Here is a 16,969-nt window from a genome sequence, read left to right as displayed (position 1 = left end):
CCCAGGAAAGTCCATGAGGCTCTTAGACTTTCTTAGTCAGTGGCAACTACTAGATTCCATTAGACAAAAAATGGCAAGGTTTCTTTAGACTTTCTTAGATAGTGCCAAGAACTGGTTTCCAGTTCCTCAAAGAGTGGACTAATCCAATCGTTGAGCTATTTCCCTTCCACAATAATTTTCATCTGACGTGATTTATCTATACTTGCCATCTCTCCCAGGAAAGTCCAATGGGTTCTTAGACTTAGTAACAACGACTAGATTTCATTAGAAAAAATGGAAAGGGGCTCCTTAGACTTTCTTAGTCAGAGCCAAGAACTAGGTTTCAATTCTTCAAAAAGTAGACTAATCCAACTGTTGAGCTATTCCTTCCACCATCATTTTCATCTGACATGTGTGATTTATTCATACTTGCGAACTCTTCCAGAAATATTCTTAGACTTTCTTAGTTAGTGCCAATGACTAGATTGTGCTTCTTCTTCGTCAGAGAGTTCTGTAACATTGGTCTAATCCCACCCTTGAGTCATCCCCTTTCCATCACTTTCATTTGACATGTGTGATTTATTTATACTTGCTAACTCTCTCAGGAATATCCACAAGGGTCTTAGACTTTTTTGGTTAGTGCCAATGACTAGGTTCCTCTTAATCAGAGAGTGGACTATCCAAACCCTTTAACCATTCCCCTTCCATCATCTTTTGATCTAATATCTGTGATTTATCCATACTTGCCGACTTTCCCAGGAATGTCCATGAGACGCTTGAAAGACAGCATCCTGAACTTGAGGAGGAGATGGAAAATTTCCAATACACCGCCAGAACTTCTGGGAAAGAAGCTCTTCTAAGAGGTTTCTTGTCCAAAAAATTGGATGTGCCTTCATCAGATAAAGCCCCTATATCCACACAGACCTTCAGAGGGTGGATATTGGATGTGGAAGGGGTGTGAAATGGGGTGAATGGTCTGAAAAGTGAAAATTTGTTTCGCGACATCCAACTAATGGTGGCAATCGCCTTTAAGAACTATTTAAGTTCTACAGCAAATTGAAATTGCACCTGATAACTATATAGAATTCTAGATTGTATATTTTAGTATTTTTTTTTTATTTTTAATAGAAAAAGCCTCTAAGATAGAGGCTGAATAGTGATGAGTCTTAATTAATTTGATGCCAGAAGACATGAATATTAATTATTAGCCTCCTAAGCATGAATTAATTATTGTACGTCGCGTTTCACTTCGGAGCTGTCAGCGCATCACTAGTCCTAATTTATCACAGATTAAAAATGGAGATTGTGTTTTCTTTTAATGTCTTTAGTGGAGCTGTTGGCCTTCAGGTAAAATGTAGTTTTTAATTAAAAAAAAGCCAAAACGATTTTAAAGCACGGGTGAAAGACAATCATTTCTGCCCTCTAAGTAGTTCAGTCGTTTTGCCGTGAACATGCGAGGAAGCAATAAAGTTATTGACAAAGTACACAAATTGTTCTCATCTGCAGAGGTAAGAAATTGGATTGTTTAAATGAGATATTGAGGATTCCTACATTACAGGTTTTTATTAAACTGGCCATAAGCCGGCAGATCATGCCTTAAAGGAGAAGTAACAAAAATAACCTAGAGAAAGCCAACCAGTCTCGTCCAATTGGCGCTGCTCCACTGATTCTGGAACAGTTTTTCTTTTTCTTCTGTGCCACTCCGTTCCAAAGTTATGCCCCTTGGAATAAAGGTGCAAATTTTCTCTTCAACAAGTGGGCGTGTACCACAAAGCTTTTTCTCGTCTGATGCTGACCAATCAAAACATGACCACACCCACAGAGAAGTTGGTTTAAGGAAAAATTTCACTTTTTTTTTTTACTAAGGATAACTTTGGAACGGAAAGTGAGAGAAGAAAAAGAAAAACTGTTCCAGAATCAGCGAAACAGCTCCAATTGTAGGAAGTGCTGCTCAGTTTAAAGAGTAACCGTCATTTATTTTATTTTTTTCCGTAAATCAATAGTACATATCAAAAATAAAAAAAACTTGGTAATATATTTTATTAGACACTTCGGCTTCTTTCTTCTCCTGGATTGATCTTTCATTCTCAAAATTCTCAATTCACAGGTAAAATCTATCAGACTTTCCCATTACTAATATAAGAGATGACAGTTGGTGCTCATAAAGTTCTATGGAGAACTGTTGTTTCAGTAGAAGGAAGTAAAATGATTGTGTCTGCCTCTAGCTACCCCCTCTTCCCATCTCCATAGAATTTTAAAAGCACCAACTGTCATACCATAACCATCAATTTAGTTTTTATCTCATAAATGAATAGTTCACATGAAAATAAGAAACATTTTAATGTATGTTATCATAAAAATTTGCATCTTTCTCCTCCTGGACTGATCTTTCATTCCTAATTAATGGTTAAAATCTGTCTTTGCAAATATACAGTACAGACCAAAAGTTTGGACACACCTTCTCATTTAAAGATTTTTCTGTATTTTCATGACTATGAAAATTGTACATTCACACTGAAGGCATCAAAACTATGAATTACCACATGTGGAATTATATACTTAACAAAAAAGTGTGAAACAACTGAAAATATGTCTTATATTCTAGGTTCTTCAAAGTAGCCCCCTTTTGCTTTGATGTCTGCTTTGCACACTCTTGGCATTCTCTTGATGAGCTTCAAGAGGTAGTCACCGGAAATGGTCTTCCAACAATCTTGAAGGAGTTCCCAGAGGTGCTTAGCACTTGTTGGCCCTTTTGCCTTCACTCTGCGGTCCAGCTCACCCCAAACCATCTCGATTGGGTTCAGGTCTGGTGACTGTGGAGGCCAGGTCATCTGGCGTAGCACCCCATCACTCTCCCTCTTGGTCAAATAGCCCTTACACAGCCTGGAGGTGTGTTTGGGGTCATTGTCCTGTTGAAAAATAAATGATGGTCCAACTAAACGCAAACCGGATGGAATAGCATGCCGCTGCAAGATGCTGTGGTTGCCGTGCTGGTTCAGTATGCCTTCAATTTTGAATAAATCCCCAACTGTGTCACCAGCAAAGCACCCCCACACCATCACACCTCCCCCTCCATGCTTCACGGTGGGAACCAGGCATGTAGAGTCCATCTGTTCACCTTTTCTGTGTCGCACAAAGACACGGTGGTTGGAACCAAAGATCTCAAATTTGGACTCATCAGACCAAAGCACAGATTTCCTCTGGTCTAATGTCCATTCCTTGTGTTCTTTAGCCCAAACAAGTCTCTTCTGCTTGTTGCCTGTCCTTAGCAGCGGTTTCCTAGCAGCTATTTTACCATGAAGGCCTGCTGCACAAAGTCTCCTCTTAACAGTTGTTGAAGAGATGTGTCTGCTGCTAGAACTCTGTGTGGCATTAACCTGGTCTCTAATCTGAACTGCTGTTAACCTGCAATTTCTGAAGCTGGTGACTCAGATAAACTTATCCTCAGAAGCAGAGGTGACTCTTGGTCTTCCTTTCCTGGGGCGGTCCTCATGTGAGCCAGTTTCTTTGTACCACTTGATGGTTTTTGCAACTGCACTTGGGGACACTTTCAAAGTTTTCCCAATTTTTTGCACTGACTGACCTTCATTTCTTAAAGTAATGATGGCTACTCGTTTTTCTTTACTTAGCTGCTTTTTTCTTGCCATAATACAAATTCTAACAGTCTATTCAGTAGGACTATCAGCTGTGTATCCACCTGACTTCTGCACAACACAAGTGATGGTCCCAACCCCATTTATAAGGCAAGAAATCCCACTTATTAAACCTGACAGGGCACACCTGTGAAGTGAAAACCATTTCCGGTGACTACCTCTTGAAGCTCATCAAGAGAATGCCAAGAGTGTGCAAAGCAGTCATCAAAGCAAAAGGTGGCTACTTTGAAGAACCTAGAATATAAGACATATTTTCAGTTGTTTCACACTTTTTTGTTAAGTATATAATTCCACATGTGGTAATTCATAGTTTTGATGCCTTCAGTGTGAATGTACAATTTTCACAGTCATGAAAATACAGAAAAATCTTTAAATGAGAAGGTGTGTCCAAACTTTTGGTCTGTACTATACAGTCATATGAAAAAGTTTGGGCACCCCTATTAATCTTAAGCTTAATGTTTTATAAAAATTGGTGTTTTTGCAACAGCTATTTCAGTTTGATATATGTAATAACTGTTGGACACAGTAATGTTTCTGCCTTGAAATGAGGTTTATTGTACTAACAGAAAATGTGCAATCGGCATTCAAACAAAATTTGAAAGGTGCATAAGTATGGGCACCCTTATCATTTTCTTGTTTTAAATACTCCTACCTACTTTTTACTGACTTACTAAAGCACTTTTTTTGGTTTTGTAACCTCATGGAGCTTTGAACTTTATAGCCAGGTGTATGCAATCATGAGAAAAGCTACTTAAAGTGGCCACTTGCAAGTTGTTCTCCTGTTTGAATCTCCTCTGAAGAGTGGCATCATGTGCTCCTCAAAACAACTGTCAAATGATCTGAAAACAAAGATTATTCAACATAGTTGTTCAGGGGAAGCATACAAAAAGCTGTCTCAGAGATTTAACCTGTCAGTTTCCACTGTGAGGAACATAGTAAGGAAATGGAAGAACACAGGGACAGTTCTTGTTAAGGCCAGAAGTGGCAGGCCAAGAAAAACATCAGAAAGGCAGAGAAGAAGAATGGTGAGATCAGTCAAGGACAATCCTCAGATCACCTCCAGAGAGCTGCAGCATCAACTTGCTGCAGATGGTGTCACTGTGCATCGGTCAACTATACAAGGCACTTTGTACAAGGAGAAGCTGTATGGGAGAGTGATGCGAAAGAAGCCGTTTCTGCAAGCACGCCACAAACAGAGTTGGCTGAGGTATGCAAAAGCACATTTGGAGAAGCCAATTTCTTTTTGGAAGAAGGTCCTGTGGACTGATGAAATCAAGATTGACTTGTTTGGTCATACAAAAAGGCGTTATGCATGGTGGCAAAAAAACACAGCATTCCAAGAAAAACACTTGCTACCCACAGTAAAATTTGGTGGAGGTTCCATCATGCTTTGGGGCTGTGTGGTCAATGCTGGCACTGGGAATCTTGTTAAAGTTGAGGGACGCATGGATTCCACTCAGTATCAGCAGATTCTTGACAATAGTGTTCAAGAATCAGTGATAAATATGAAGTTACAAAGTGGATGGATCTTTCAGCAAGACAATGATCCAAAACACCGCTCCAAATCTACTCAGGCATTCATGCAGAGGAACAATTACAATGTTCTGGAATGGCCATCCCAGTCCCCAGACCTGAATATCATTGAACATCTGTGGGATCATTTGAAGAGGCTGTCCATGCTCGGCGACCATCAAACTTAACTGAACTGGAATTGTTTTGTAAAGAGGAATGGTCAAAAATACCTTCATCCAGGATCCAGGAACTCATTAAAAGCTACAGGAAGCGACTAGAGGCTGTTATTTTTGCAAAAGGAGGATCTACTAACTATTAATGTCACTTTTCTGGTGAGGTGCCCATACTTATGCACCTGTCAAATTTTGTTTGAATGCAGATTGCACATTTTCTGTTAGTACAATGAACCTCATTTCAAGGCAGAAACATTACTGTGTCCAACAGTTATTACATATATCAAACTGAAATAGCTGTTGCAAAAACACCAATTTTTATAAAACATTAAGCTTAAGATTAATAGGGGTGCCCAAACTTTTTCATATGACTGTATATTACAAAGTTTCTTAATGTTACATGTACTATTGATTTATGAAAACAAAATTAAAACGACGGTTACTCTTTAATGTGCAATATGACACATTTTGTGCTTTTGAGGAGAGTAACTTCTTTTATATGATGTAAAAATGCATAACATATATTATGTTAGCACTGTATTGTGATATTATTTGTTGCGGTATTATTTGACCACTTTATGATGTTACGTAAACATTGTATGATGGTAATATGTGAGCACTACTGTATATATATATATATATATATATATATATATATATATATATATGTTGCTATTATTCAAGCAGTCTTAGTATTATTTGGGCATTGTATGGCTGTATTATTTAGGCCCTGATATTTTTATTTGAGCACTGTATAATACGGTGAAAATATTTGAGCATTGCATTGTGGTATAATTTAAGCACATTATTTCAGTGTTGCATGGTGTTATTTTTGAACATTTTTGGGGGTTATTATTATAGCAGTGTGTTATGGCATTATTTAAGCACTGTTTGGTGGTATTATTTGAGCACTGTTTGGTATTATTTAAGCACTGTTTGGTGGTATTATCTAAGCTCTGTTTGGTGGTATTATTTGAGCATTGTACGGTGGTAATATTTGAGTACTATATAATAGTATCATATAAGCACAGTTTGGTATTATTTGAGCTCTGTACTTATAGCAGTGTTATTTGAGCACTGTGTAGTGGTATTATTTAAGTACTGTGTGATAGTGTTATTTAACCACTGGTGGTATTTTTTGAATACTGTATGGTGTTATTTTTTAAGAATTTTGTGGTGGTACTATTTGAGCACTTTTTGCTGGCATTATTTCAGCACTTTTTGGTGGTTTTGTTTGAACACTGTAAAGTAGTATTTCAGCACTGTATAGCGGTAAGATTTGAGCACTTTATAGTGGAAACATTTAAGCACAGTTTGGTAATATTTGAGCACTGTACTGTATGATCTTCTTTGAGTACTGTGTGTTGGTATTATTTAAGCACTGGTGGTATTATTTGAGTACTGTATGGTGTTATATTGTGATCATTGGTGGCATTTTAGCACTGTACGGTGGTATTATTTGAGCACTGTGTTTGGTTATTATTTGAGCATTGTATGATTGCAATATTTGAGCACTGTTTGGTGGTACTATTTGAGCACTGTTTGGTGGTACTATTTGAGCACTGTTTGGTGGTCGTATTTGAACAATATTTGGTAGTGATATTTGAGCACTATATGTTAATATTAGCCTGGTGAAATTATTTAAGCCCTGTGTGCTGATAATATTTGAGCATTGTATGATAATGTTTTAGCACTGTATAGTGAAGCATAGTCAGGTAGTATTATTTGAACACTGTTTTGTGGTATTGGTGGTAACATTTAAGCAGTATCTAGAACCCTGGAGCACTGATTGGTTGTTATATTTCCTCACAGCATGAAAGTAATATTTGATCACTGTATTCTGTATTATTTTGTATTATTTAAGCATGATCTGGTAGTATAATTTAAGCACTGTGCTGTGGTAATACTTGAGCAATGTTTGGTGGTAATATTTGAACAATGTAAGGTGGTATTATTTAAGCATAGTCTGGTAGCATTATTTGAGCACTGTTTGATTGCATAACTTAGGCACTTGTGGTATTATTTGAGTGCTCTATGGTAGTATTATTTCAACAATGTATGGTGCTAACATTTTAGCACTGTATGGTGGTATTATATATGCATAGCCTGGTGGTATTATTTAAGCACTTGTGGTATTATTGAGTATTGAATGGTGCTATTTTTTGAGCGCTATGTGATAGTATTCTTTGAGCGTTGTTTTGTGGCATTGTTTGAGCACTGTTTGGTGGTATTGTATTGTATGTTAGCAACATTTGAGGACTGTAAGGTGCTACTATTTGAGCTCTATTTGATAATATTTGAGTAGTATATGGTGGTAATATCTGAGCACACAATGGTGGTATTTTTTAAATACTATAGTTTTATAATTTGTGCATTGTATGGTGGCAATATTGGAGAACTTTGTTGGTTTTATTTATGCACAGTCTGGTGGTATTATTTGACCACTGTATGGTTGTATTTTTTAGGCCGTAGTGGTGATAGTTGAGCATTTTATGTTAGTATTATTTGTAATAACCTGTCTTGGTATTGCAGACCCCCCAGTCCTCTAATAACCTTGGTCGCTCTTCTTTGCACCCTCTCTAGTTCAGCTATGTCTTTCTTATACACCGGAGACCAGAACTGTACACAGTATTCTAAGTGTGGTCGCACTAATGACTTGTATAGAGGTAAAATTATCTTCTCCTCATGAGCATCTATGCCTCTTTTAATGCATCCCATTATTTTATTTGCCTTTGCAGCAGCTGCCTGACACTGGCCACTAAACGTGAGCTTGTCATCCACCAATACACCGAGGTCTTTTTCAGTTAAAGTTTTGCCCAGTGTTTTACAATTAAGCATATAATTATACATTTTATTTCCTCTGCCCAAGTACATTGCCTTACATTTATCCCCATTAAAGCTCATTTACCATTTATCAGCCCAAGTTTCTAGTTTACATAGATCCTCCTGTAATATAAAATTGTCCTCCTCTGTATTGATTACCCTGCAGAGTTTAGTGTCATCTGCAAATATTGAAATATTACTCTGTATGCTCCCTACAAGGTCATTAATAAATATGTTAAAAATAAGGGGGCCCAATACTGACCCCTGTGGTACCCCACTGTTAACTGAGACCCAGTCTGAGTGTGTTCCATTAATAACCACCCTTTGTTTCCTATCACTGAGCCAATTCTTAACCCACTTACATATATTTTCCCCTATCCGCATTGTTCTCATTTTATGTATCAACCTTTTGTGTGGAACCGTATCAAAAGCTTTTGAAAAGTCCTTATACACAACATCCACTGCATTTCCTTGGTCCAGTCCAGAACTTGCCTCCTCATAAAAACTGATCAGATTAGTCTGACAGCAACGGTCCCTCGTAAACCCATGTTGATATTGGGTCATGAGGTTATTCTTCTTCAGATACTCTATTATAGCGTCTCTTAGGAAACCCTCCAGGATTTACCCACAGTAGTGTTAAGCTTACTGGCCTATAATTTCCAGGTTCGTTTTTTTTCCCCTTTTTGAATATTGGCACCACATTTGCTATACGCCAGTCCTGTGGTACAGACCCTGTTATTTTGGAATCTTTAAAGATTAAAAATAATGGTCTATCTATGACGTTACTTAATTCCTGCAGTACTCGCGGGTGTATCCCATCCAGGCCTGGGGATTTGTCAACTTTAGTGATTTTTAGACGCCGCCGTACTTCCTGCTGGATTAAGCAAGTGACATTTAATGGAGAATTTTTGTTATCACTAATCATGTTTTCTGTCATGCGATTTTCTTGTGTAAATACTGTTGAAAGAAAATCATTTAGCATATTGTTTTTTTCCTCATCCTCATCCACCATTTCACCCAGACTATTTTTAAGGGGGCCAACACTATAATATTTAATAATATTTTGGGATTATTTTTACTTTCTCTGGCAATGATTCTCTCTGTCTCAATCTTTGCTGCCTTGATTTGGTTTTTAAATAATTTATTTAAGTTTCTGTATCTATTTAATGCCTCATCACTACCTACTTGATTTAGTTCTCTAAATGCTTTCTTTTTGTCACTTATTGCGCCCCTTACAGCTCTATTTAGCCATAGTGGTTTCCTCCTATTTCTAGCATGTTTATTCCGATAGGGGATATATTGTGCACAGGTCCTATTCAGGATGCTAATAAATGTCTCCCATTTGCTTTGTGTAGCTTTATGTCTCAGGATATCGTCCCAGTTTATTGCACTAAGATCATCTCTCAACCGTTGGAAATTTGCCTTCCTGAAGTTTAGTGTCCTTGTAACCCCTCTACCACACATCTTATTAAAGGATACATGAAAACTTATTATTTTGTGATCACTATTATCAAAGTGACCCCCAACTCGTATATTTGATATGCGGTCTGGCCTGTTGGTTAATATTAGGTATAGCAGTGCCCCCCTTCTTGTTGGGTCCTAAACCAGATGTGAAAGTTAATTGTCTCTCAAAGTTGTCAAAAACCTATTACCTTTGCTTGAACTACAGGTTTATGTCCCCCAATGTATTTCAGGGTAGTTGAAGCCTCCCATATTAATGACTTCTCCTTGAGTCGCTGCTCCATCTATTTGCTTTACGAGGATATTCTCCGCTACTTCCATTATTTTTGGAGACTTATAACAAACCCCTATCAGTAATTTATTATTTTTCCCCCCTCCCCTTATCTCCACCCACAGGGACTCTACATTTTCATTAGATTCACATATATTCTCCCGCAAGACGGGTTTTAAGGATGATTTTACATATAAACACCCCCCCCCCTCGCTTGTTTGTACGGTCATTTCTGAACAGACTATAGCCCTGTAAATGAACTGCCCAGTCATGGCTCTCGTCCAGCCACGTCTCAGATATCCCCACCATGTCATAATTATTTTCCAACAAAATTAATTCTAATTCCTCCATTTTGTTGGTGAGGCTTCTGGCATTAGTGTATATGCATTATATGTACCGTATTTTTCGGACTATAAGACGCCCCGGACCGTAAGACGCACCCCAAATTTTGGGGTGGAAAATAGAAAATTTTTTTTTTTATAAGATGGGGGTCCATCTTATAGTCTGAATAGGTATGGTATCTTACCTGGGGGGCAGTGAAGCGACTGTCACAAGAGGCAGGGTCCCTCAGGAAGTCGGCGGGTGCAGCAGAAGAGGTCAGATTATGTGGAGCCTGTGCCGGGCCGGGGCCTGTGTCTGGCTGAGGCCCTTAGCCTGGCCGGTTCCTGTGCGGAGGCCTCTGGCTGGGGCTAGGGCCTCTGACTGAGGCTGGGGCCGGGGCCTCTGGCTGGGGTTGAGGCCGGGGACTCTGGCTGGGGCCAAAGCCGAGGTCTCTGGCTGGGGCTGGGGCTAAGGCCGAGGTCTCTGGCTGGGGCTGGGGCTAAGGCCGAGGTCTCTGGCTGGGGCTGGGGCCAAGGCCGGGGACTTTGGCTGGGGCCGAGGCCGGGGACTATGGCTGGGGCCGAGGCCGGGGGCTCTGGCTGGGGCCGTGGCTGGGTCCGGGGTCTTAGGCTGGGGCCGGGGGATGTACCAGGCTGCGCTTGGTGCCGGGCTGTGAGCTGCGAAGCAGTGCTGCCTGCACAGGTTTCTGGTGTGCGCAGCCATCTTCCTAGAGCTGTGATCTATAGGAAAATGGCCGCCGGAGAAACCGGTCCGCACATGCACCGGCTCGGGCAGCCATTTTCCTGTAGATCACAGCTCTAGGAAGATGGCCGCGCACACCGGAAACCTGTGCAGGCTGCACGCCGCTCACAGCCCGACACCGGCCCCAGTACCGGCCAGGCACAGGTGCCGATCCCAGACACTCACCTCTGCTGACGCCGCCGCTACTACCGCCGCCGCTACCACCACCACCGCGTTCCTGGAAGGCTCTGCAATTCCACTTTACCACCACCGCAGGTAACGTTTGGACCATAAGACACACCCCCCATTTTCCTCCCAAATATTGGGGAAAAAAGTGTGTCTTATGGTCCGAAAAATACGGTATCTCTCTGTACCTCTATTCCTTCTTAGTATATTGACTGTTTTAACCCCTCCCCCAATTTCTTTATTTGTGCCCAGGTCACTATCTGCACTATCTTCCCCACCTATAAAATGAATACCCTCCCCCCAATCCCTAGTTTAAATACTCCTCCAACCTTCTAGCCATTTTCTCCCCCAGCACAGCTCCACCCTCCCCATTGAGGTGCAGCCGGTCCCTAGCGTAGAATCTGTAGCCAACTGAGAAGTCGGCCCAGTTCTCCAGGAACCCTAATCCCTCCTTCCTACAACAGTTCCTGAGCCACTTATTTATCTCCCTAATCTCCCGTTGCCTCTCCAGCATGGCACGTGGTACAGGCAGTACTTCAGAGAATACCACCTTGGAGGTGCTTGCTTTAAGCTTGCAGCCTAATTCACTGAAATCATCTTTAAGGACGTTCCACCTACCTCTAACTTTGTCATTTGTGCCAATGTGCACCATGACCGCTGGGTCCTCACCAGTCCCTTCCAGTAATCTGTCAACCCGATCAGAGATGTGCTGGACTCGAGCGCCAAGTAGGCAGCATTTTGTCAATAAAAACCTCAGCTGGGCGCGCAAAAAATAAGCCCTCACCCGGCCCCAGATCCAAAAAAATGGAGACGTTATGGGTCTCAGAAAATTGCGCTTTTTTTTTTTAGCAAATTTACATTTTTTTTTTCACCACTTAAATAAAAAAGAACCTCTACATGTTTGGTGTCTGCGAACTCGGAATGACCTCGAGAATAATAATGGTAGGCCAGTTTTAGCATTCAGTGAACATGGTAAAAAAAAAAAATATGTATGGTGGCAATATTTAATCTCTGTAAGGTGGCAATGTTTAAGTACTGTTTGGCGATATTATTTGAGCAGTATAAGGGGATGATATGTGAGCACTGTATGGTGGGAAATTTTGAACATTGTATATTGGTATTTAAGCACATTCTGGTGGTATTATTTGAGCACTGTATGTTAGCAATATTTGTGCATTAGATGATGGTAATATTCGAACACCATATGGTGGTATCATTTAAGTACAATCTGGTGGTATTATGTGAGTACTGGGTGTTGTGATGTATTTAAGCAATGCATGATAGTATTATTTAGCAATTTAGCACTAGTGGTGGTATTTGAGTATGTTATGTTGTTTTTGAGCATTGTGTGGTGGTATTATTTGAGCACTGTAAAGTTTTATTATTTGAGCACTGTGCTGTAGAGTTATTTGAGCATTGTATGGTGGCAATGTTCAATCACTGTATGGTAGAACTATTAACTAGTATGATGGAACTATAAAAGTGTAGTTTAGTAATATACAGTGGTGGCCAAAAGTATTGGCACCCCTGCAATTCTGTCAGATAATACTCAGTTTCTTCCGGAAAATGATTGCAATCACAAATTCTTTGGTATTATTATCTTCATTTAATTTGTCTTCAAAGAAAAAACACAAAAAGAATTGTCCTAAAGCCAAATTGGATATAATTCCACACCAAACCTAAAAAAGGGGGTGGACAAAAGTATTGGCACTGTTTGAAAAATCATGTGATGCTTCTCTAATTCGTGTAATTAACAGCACCTGTAACTTACCTGTGGCACCTAACAGGTGTTGGCAATAACTAAATCACACTTGCAGCCAGTTAACATGGATTAAAGTTGACTCAACCTCTGTCCTGTGTCCTTGTGTGTACCACATTGAGCATGGAGAAAAGAAAGAAGACCAAAGAACTGTCTGAGGACTTGAGAAACCAAATTGTGAGGAAGCATGAGCAATCTCAAGGCTACAAGTCCATCTCCAAAGACCTGAATGTTCCTGTGTCTTCCGTGCGCAGTGTCATCAAGAAGATTAAAGCCCATGGCACTGTGGCTAACCTCCCTAGATGTGGACGGAAAAGAAAAATTGACGAGAGATTTCAACGCAAGATTGTGCGGATGGTGGATAAAGAACCTCGACTAACATCCAAACAAGTTATAGGATACACAGGAAGACCCCACTTCTTACCCCGAGACATAAAAAAGCCAGGCTGGAGTTTGCCAAAACTTACCTGAGAAAGCCTAAAACGTTTTGGAAGAATGTTCTCTGGTCAGATGAGACAAAAGTAGAGCTTTTTGGGAATAAGCATCAACATAGAGTGTACAGGAAAAAAAAAGAGGCATTCAAAGAAAAGAACACGGTCCCTACAGTCAAACATGGCGGAGGTTCCCTGATGTTTTGGGGTTGCTTTGCTGCCTCTGGCACTGGACTGCTTGACCGTGTGCATGGCATTATGAAGTCTGAAGACTACCAACACATTTTGCAGCATAATGTAGGGCCCAGTTTGAGAAAGCTGGGTCTCCCTCAGAGGTCATGGGTCTTCCAGCAGGACAATGACCCAAAACACACTTCCAAAAGCACTATAAAATGGTTTTAGAGAAAGCACTGGAGACTTCTAAGGTGGCCAGCAATGAGTCCAGACCTGAATCCCATAGAACACCTGTGGAGAGATCTCAAAATGGCAGTTTGGAGAAGGCACCCTTCAAATATCAGGGACCTGGAGCAGTTTGCCAAAGAAGAATGGTCTACAATTCCAGCAGAGCATTGTAAGAAACTCATTGATGGTTACCGGAAGCGGTTGTTCGCAGTTATTTTGGCTAAAGGTTGTGCAACCAAGTATTAGGCTGAGGGTGCCAATACTTTTGTCTGGCCCATTTTTGGAGTTCTGTGTGAAATGATCAATGATTTGATTTTTGCTTCATTCTCTTTTGTGTTTTTTCCTTGCAAGCAAATTAAATTAAGATAATAAGACCAAAGAATTTGTGATTGCAATCATTTTCAGGAAGAAACTGAGTATTATCTGACAGAATTGCAGGGGTGCCAATACTTTTGACCACCACTGTATGAGCAGTATATGGTGGTGATATTTGAGCACTGTATGGTGGTATTATTTGAACACTGTATGTTAGTAATATTTGAGGATTGTATGGTGCTAATATTTGAGCACTGTATGGTGGTATTATTTATGCACTAGTTATTTGAGTATGTTATGTTGTTTTTAGAACATTGTATGGTGGCAATATAGGATCACTGTATGGAGGTACTATTAAAGTGGAGTTTGGTAATATTTGAGCAGTATATGGCTGTAATATTTGAGCACTTTATGTTGGTATTATTTAACCAAAGTCTGGTGGTATTATTTGAGCATTGTAAGGTGTTTTTATCATCATTATGTGGTGGTATTTGAGTGTTGTGCTGTAGTATTATTTCAGTACTGTACAGTAATATTATTTGAGTACTTTATTGTGCTATTATTTAATCATTGTGTAGTGGCAATATTTGAGCACTGGTGGTAATATTCAAGCTGTATATGACTGTGCTATTTGAGAACTGTATGGTGATATGTTTTAAACACTGCATAGCTTTATTATTTAAGCACAGTCTGGTGATATTATATGAGCACTGTATGCTGGTATTATTTAGGCCCTAGTGGTATAATTTAATTAATGTATGGTGTTAATATTTGAGCACTGTATGGTGGTATCATTTAAGCACAGTCTGGTGGTATTATTTGAGCACTGTATGCTGGTATTATTTAGTCACGTGTGGTATTATTTCAACACTTTATGGCGGTAATATTTTAGCACTGTATGATGATAATTTTTGAGCACTGAATGGTGGCACTATTTAGTAGAGTGATATTCTTTGAGCACTGTATGGCGGTATTATTTGGTCACTGTTTGGTGTTATGGGAGAACAGTATATTATTGTTTAGTGTATGGCTGTGGTGGTGGCACTGCATAGAATTATTTTTGTTTCATGGTCGTTGAACGGCACCATACTGTACAGTGCAGAGAATTAGTCTTAGTATGGTAATTTATACACTGTGTACTATATAGGAAAAGGGGTAGAAATGACCTCATAGGGCACCATCCAACGTGAGTGATTATTATTAATATTGCATCATATTCCTACATTGTACCAGCAGCCATATACCCATCCTAGGAGAGGATTTCTGACTTTCCCCGCTGCCGAATGGCCTTTAAGTCTATTAAAGCAATGAACAATTTGCTTTAATGTTGCTTGTGTTGCAGTTTACAGCAGTGGGATGTCGCTTTCCAAGCGTATAAAAGCAAATGTGATTTCCTAAGTCTACCACCCCTCCCAAGTCTGAACAAGAAAAATCCCCATCCCCATTGTTATCCTATCACTATAGTGTCAGTGTATGAAGCCTTGGTGCAGCCCCTGTGCCCTCACAGCCCAGCTGGCACATATGTAGTTGTCAGCATCATCATCATCCTCCTCTCTCTCCTTAAGAACTGCAGCAGACGAGCAGTAGACTAGATGTGAGCTGGGTACAGAGATGCTTCATGGCAGAAGCCACCCTGCTGGCAGCCTGTAGATCTACCTGCAGACTGACTGTCTCAGGCTTCCCACAGTGTGATACTTGTAGGAAGGGAAGGAAGCAGCATCTCAAGGCTCCTCCAGCCACAGAGCTGAGCACCTGGGACCCTCACATCCAGCATCTTCAGTCTGAACCCCTCCATCTCAGAGATGTTTGCCTCCATCTGGTACGCCAAGAAGCTGGGGCGCAGGTTTGTCCACAATGCCAGGAAAGCCAAATTACAAAAGGTACAACACAAAGTTTTATTGTATCATAATGGGTATCTTATTTATATTTATTTATATTTTTATTATACAGTTTATTAGATCACTATCGCTTTTTTTTTTTTACATTATGTTTGAATATTTGTATATCATTATTATTTTATTTTATGCATTTTTATGTCCCAAATATAATTTTTATAATTACAAATTAATTTACATGGTTTTGCCATTTTATGTATTTTAAATCATTTCTATTATTATTACTATTACCTGTTTATTAAGTTATTTATTCATGTAATTTATTTACATATTAGACAATTGTATATTTTTATATTAATTTATATTATTTTATATTTTGTGCAATTTTATGTATTATTATTATTGCATTATTATTATTACTTCTATTATTTATAGTAGTAATATATTTTTTAGATTTATTGATTATTATTATTGTATTATTACATCTACTATTATTTAAAGTCATATTTTTTATATTAGATTTATTATTATTATTGCATTATTATATTACTTCTACTATTATTTATAATAGTAATATTTATTTTTAATATTTATTATTATCGCATTATTATATTACATCTACTATTATTTAAAGTCATATTTTTTATATTAAATGTATTATTATTATTGCAGTATTATTAATACTTCTACTATTATTTATAGTAGTGATATATATTTTTAATATTTATTTATTATTATTATTATTATTGCATTATTATTATTACTTCTACTATTATTTAAAGTAGTAATATTTATTTTTAATATTATATTTATTATTACTATTATTATTTGGTATGTTTATTAAGTTATTTTTTCATTAAATTTTATGTATATATTATTAGAAAATTGCATATTATTTATTTTATACCATTTTATGTATTTTTATTATTATTATTATTATTATTATTATTATTACAAGTAGTTTATTATTATTATTTTTATTATAATATATTATCATTATTTGATATGTTCATTAAGTTATTTATTCATGTAATTGTGTACATATATTATTAGAAAATTGTATATTATTATATTATTTTATATTATTTTCCATTGTTATGCCATTTT

The 16,969-nt window shown here is 38.5% G+C and overlaps 1 protein-coding gene across 9 annotated transcripts in view; it reads left to right on the top strand.

The window, feature by feature from the left end:
• The window catches only part of DLG2 (discs large MAGUK scaffold protein 2), a 1,666,258-nt gene that overhangs the window by 888,002 nt on the left and 761,287 nt on the right, over positions 1-16,969 (top strand). Inside the window, exon 1 of one of the 9 annotated variants that reach the window (XM_073661723.1) lies at positions 15,485-15,907. The exons of 7 other annotated variants lie outside the window; for them this stretch is intronic. In XM_073661723.1, coding sequence (XP_073517824.1) covers positions 15,830-15,907 — 78 coding nt within the window. In that variant the 5' untranslated portion in view covers positions 15,485-15,829. Of the gene's footprint in view, positions 1-15,484; positions 15,908-16,969 lie in introns of those variants that run through there. One more of the 9 variants, XM_073661745.1, reaches the window with a different exon arrangement.

Source organism: Phyllobates terribilis, unplaced genomic scaffold (assembly GCF_046119375.1).
Source record: "Phyllobates terribilis strain yellow unplaced genomic scaffold, ASM4611937v1 Scaffold_2__4_contigs__length_985480577, whole genome shotgun sequence".
Classification (NCBI taxonomy): Eukaryota; Metazoa; Chordata; class Amphibia; order Anura; family Dendrobatidae; genus Phyllobates; species Phyllobates terribilis.
Note: the sequence above shows the minus strand (reverse complement) of the source record. Positions and strands in the feature narration are given on the sequence as shown.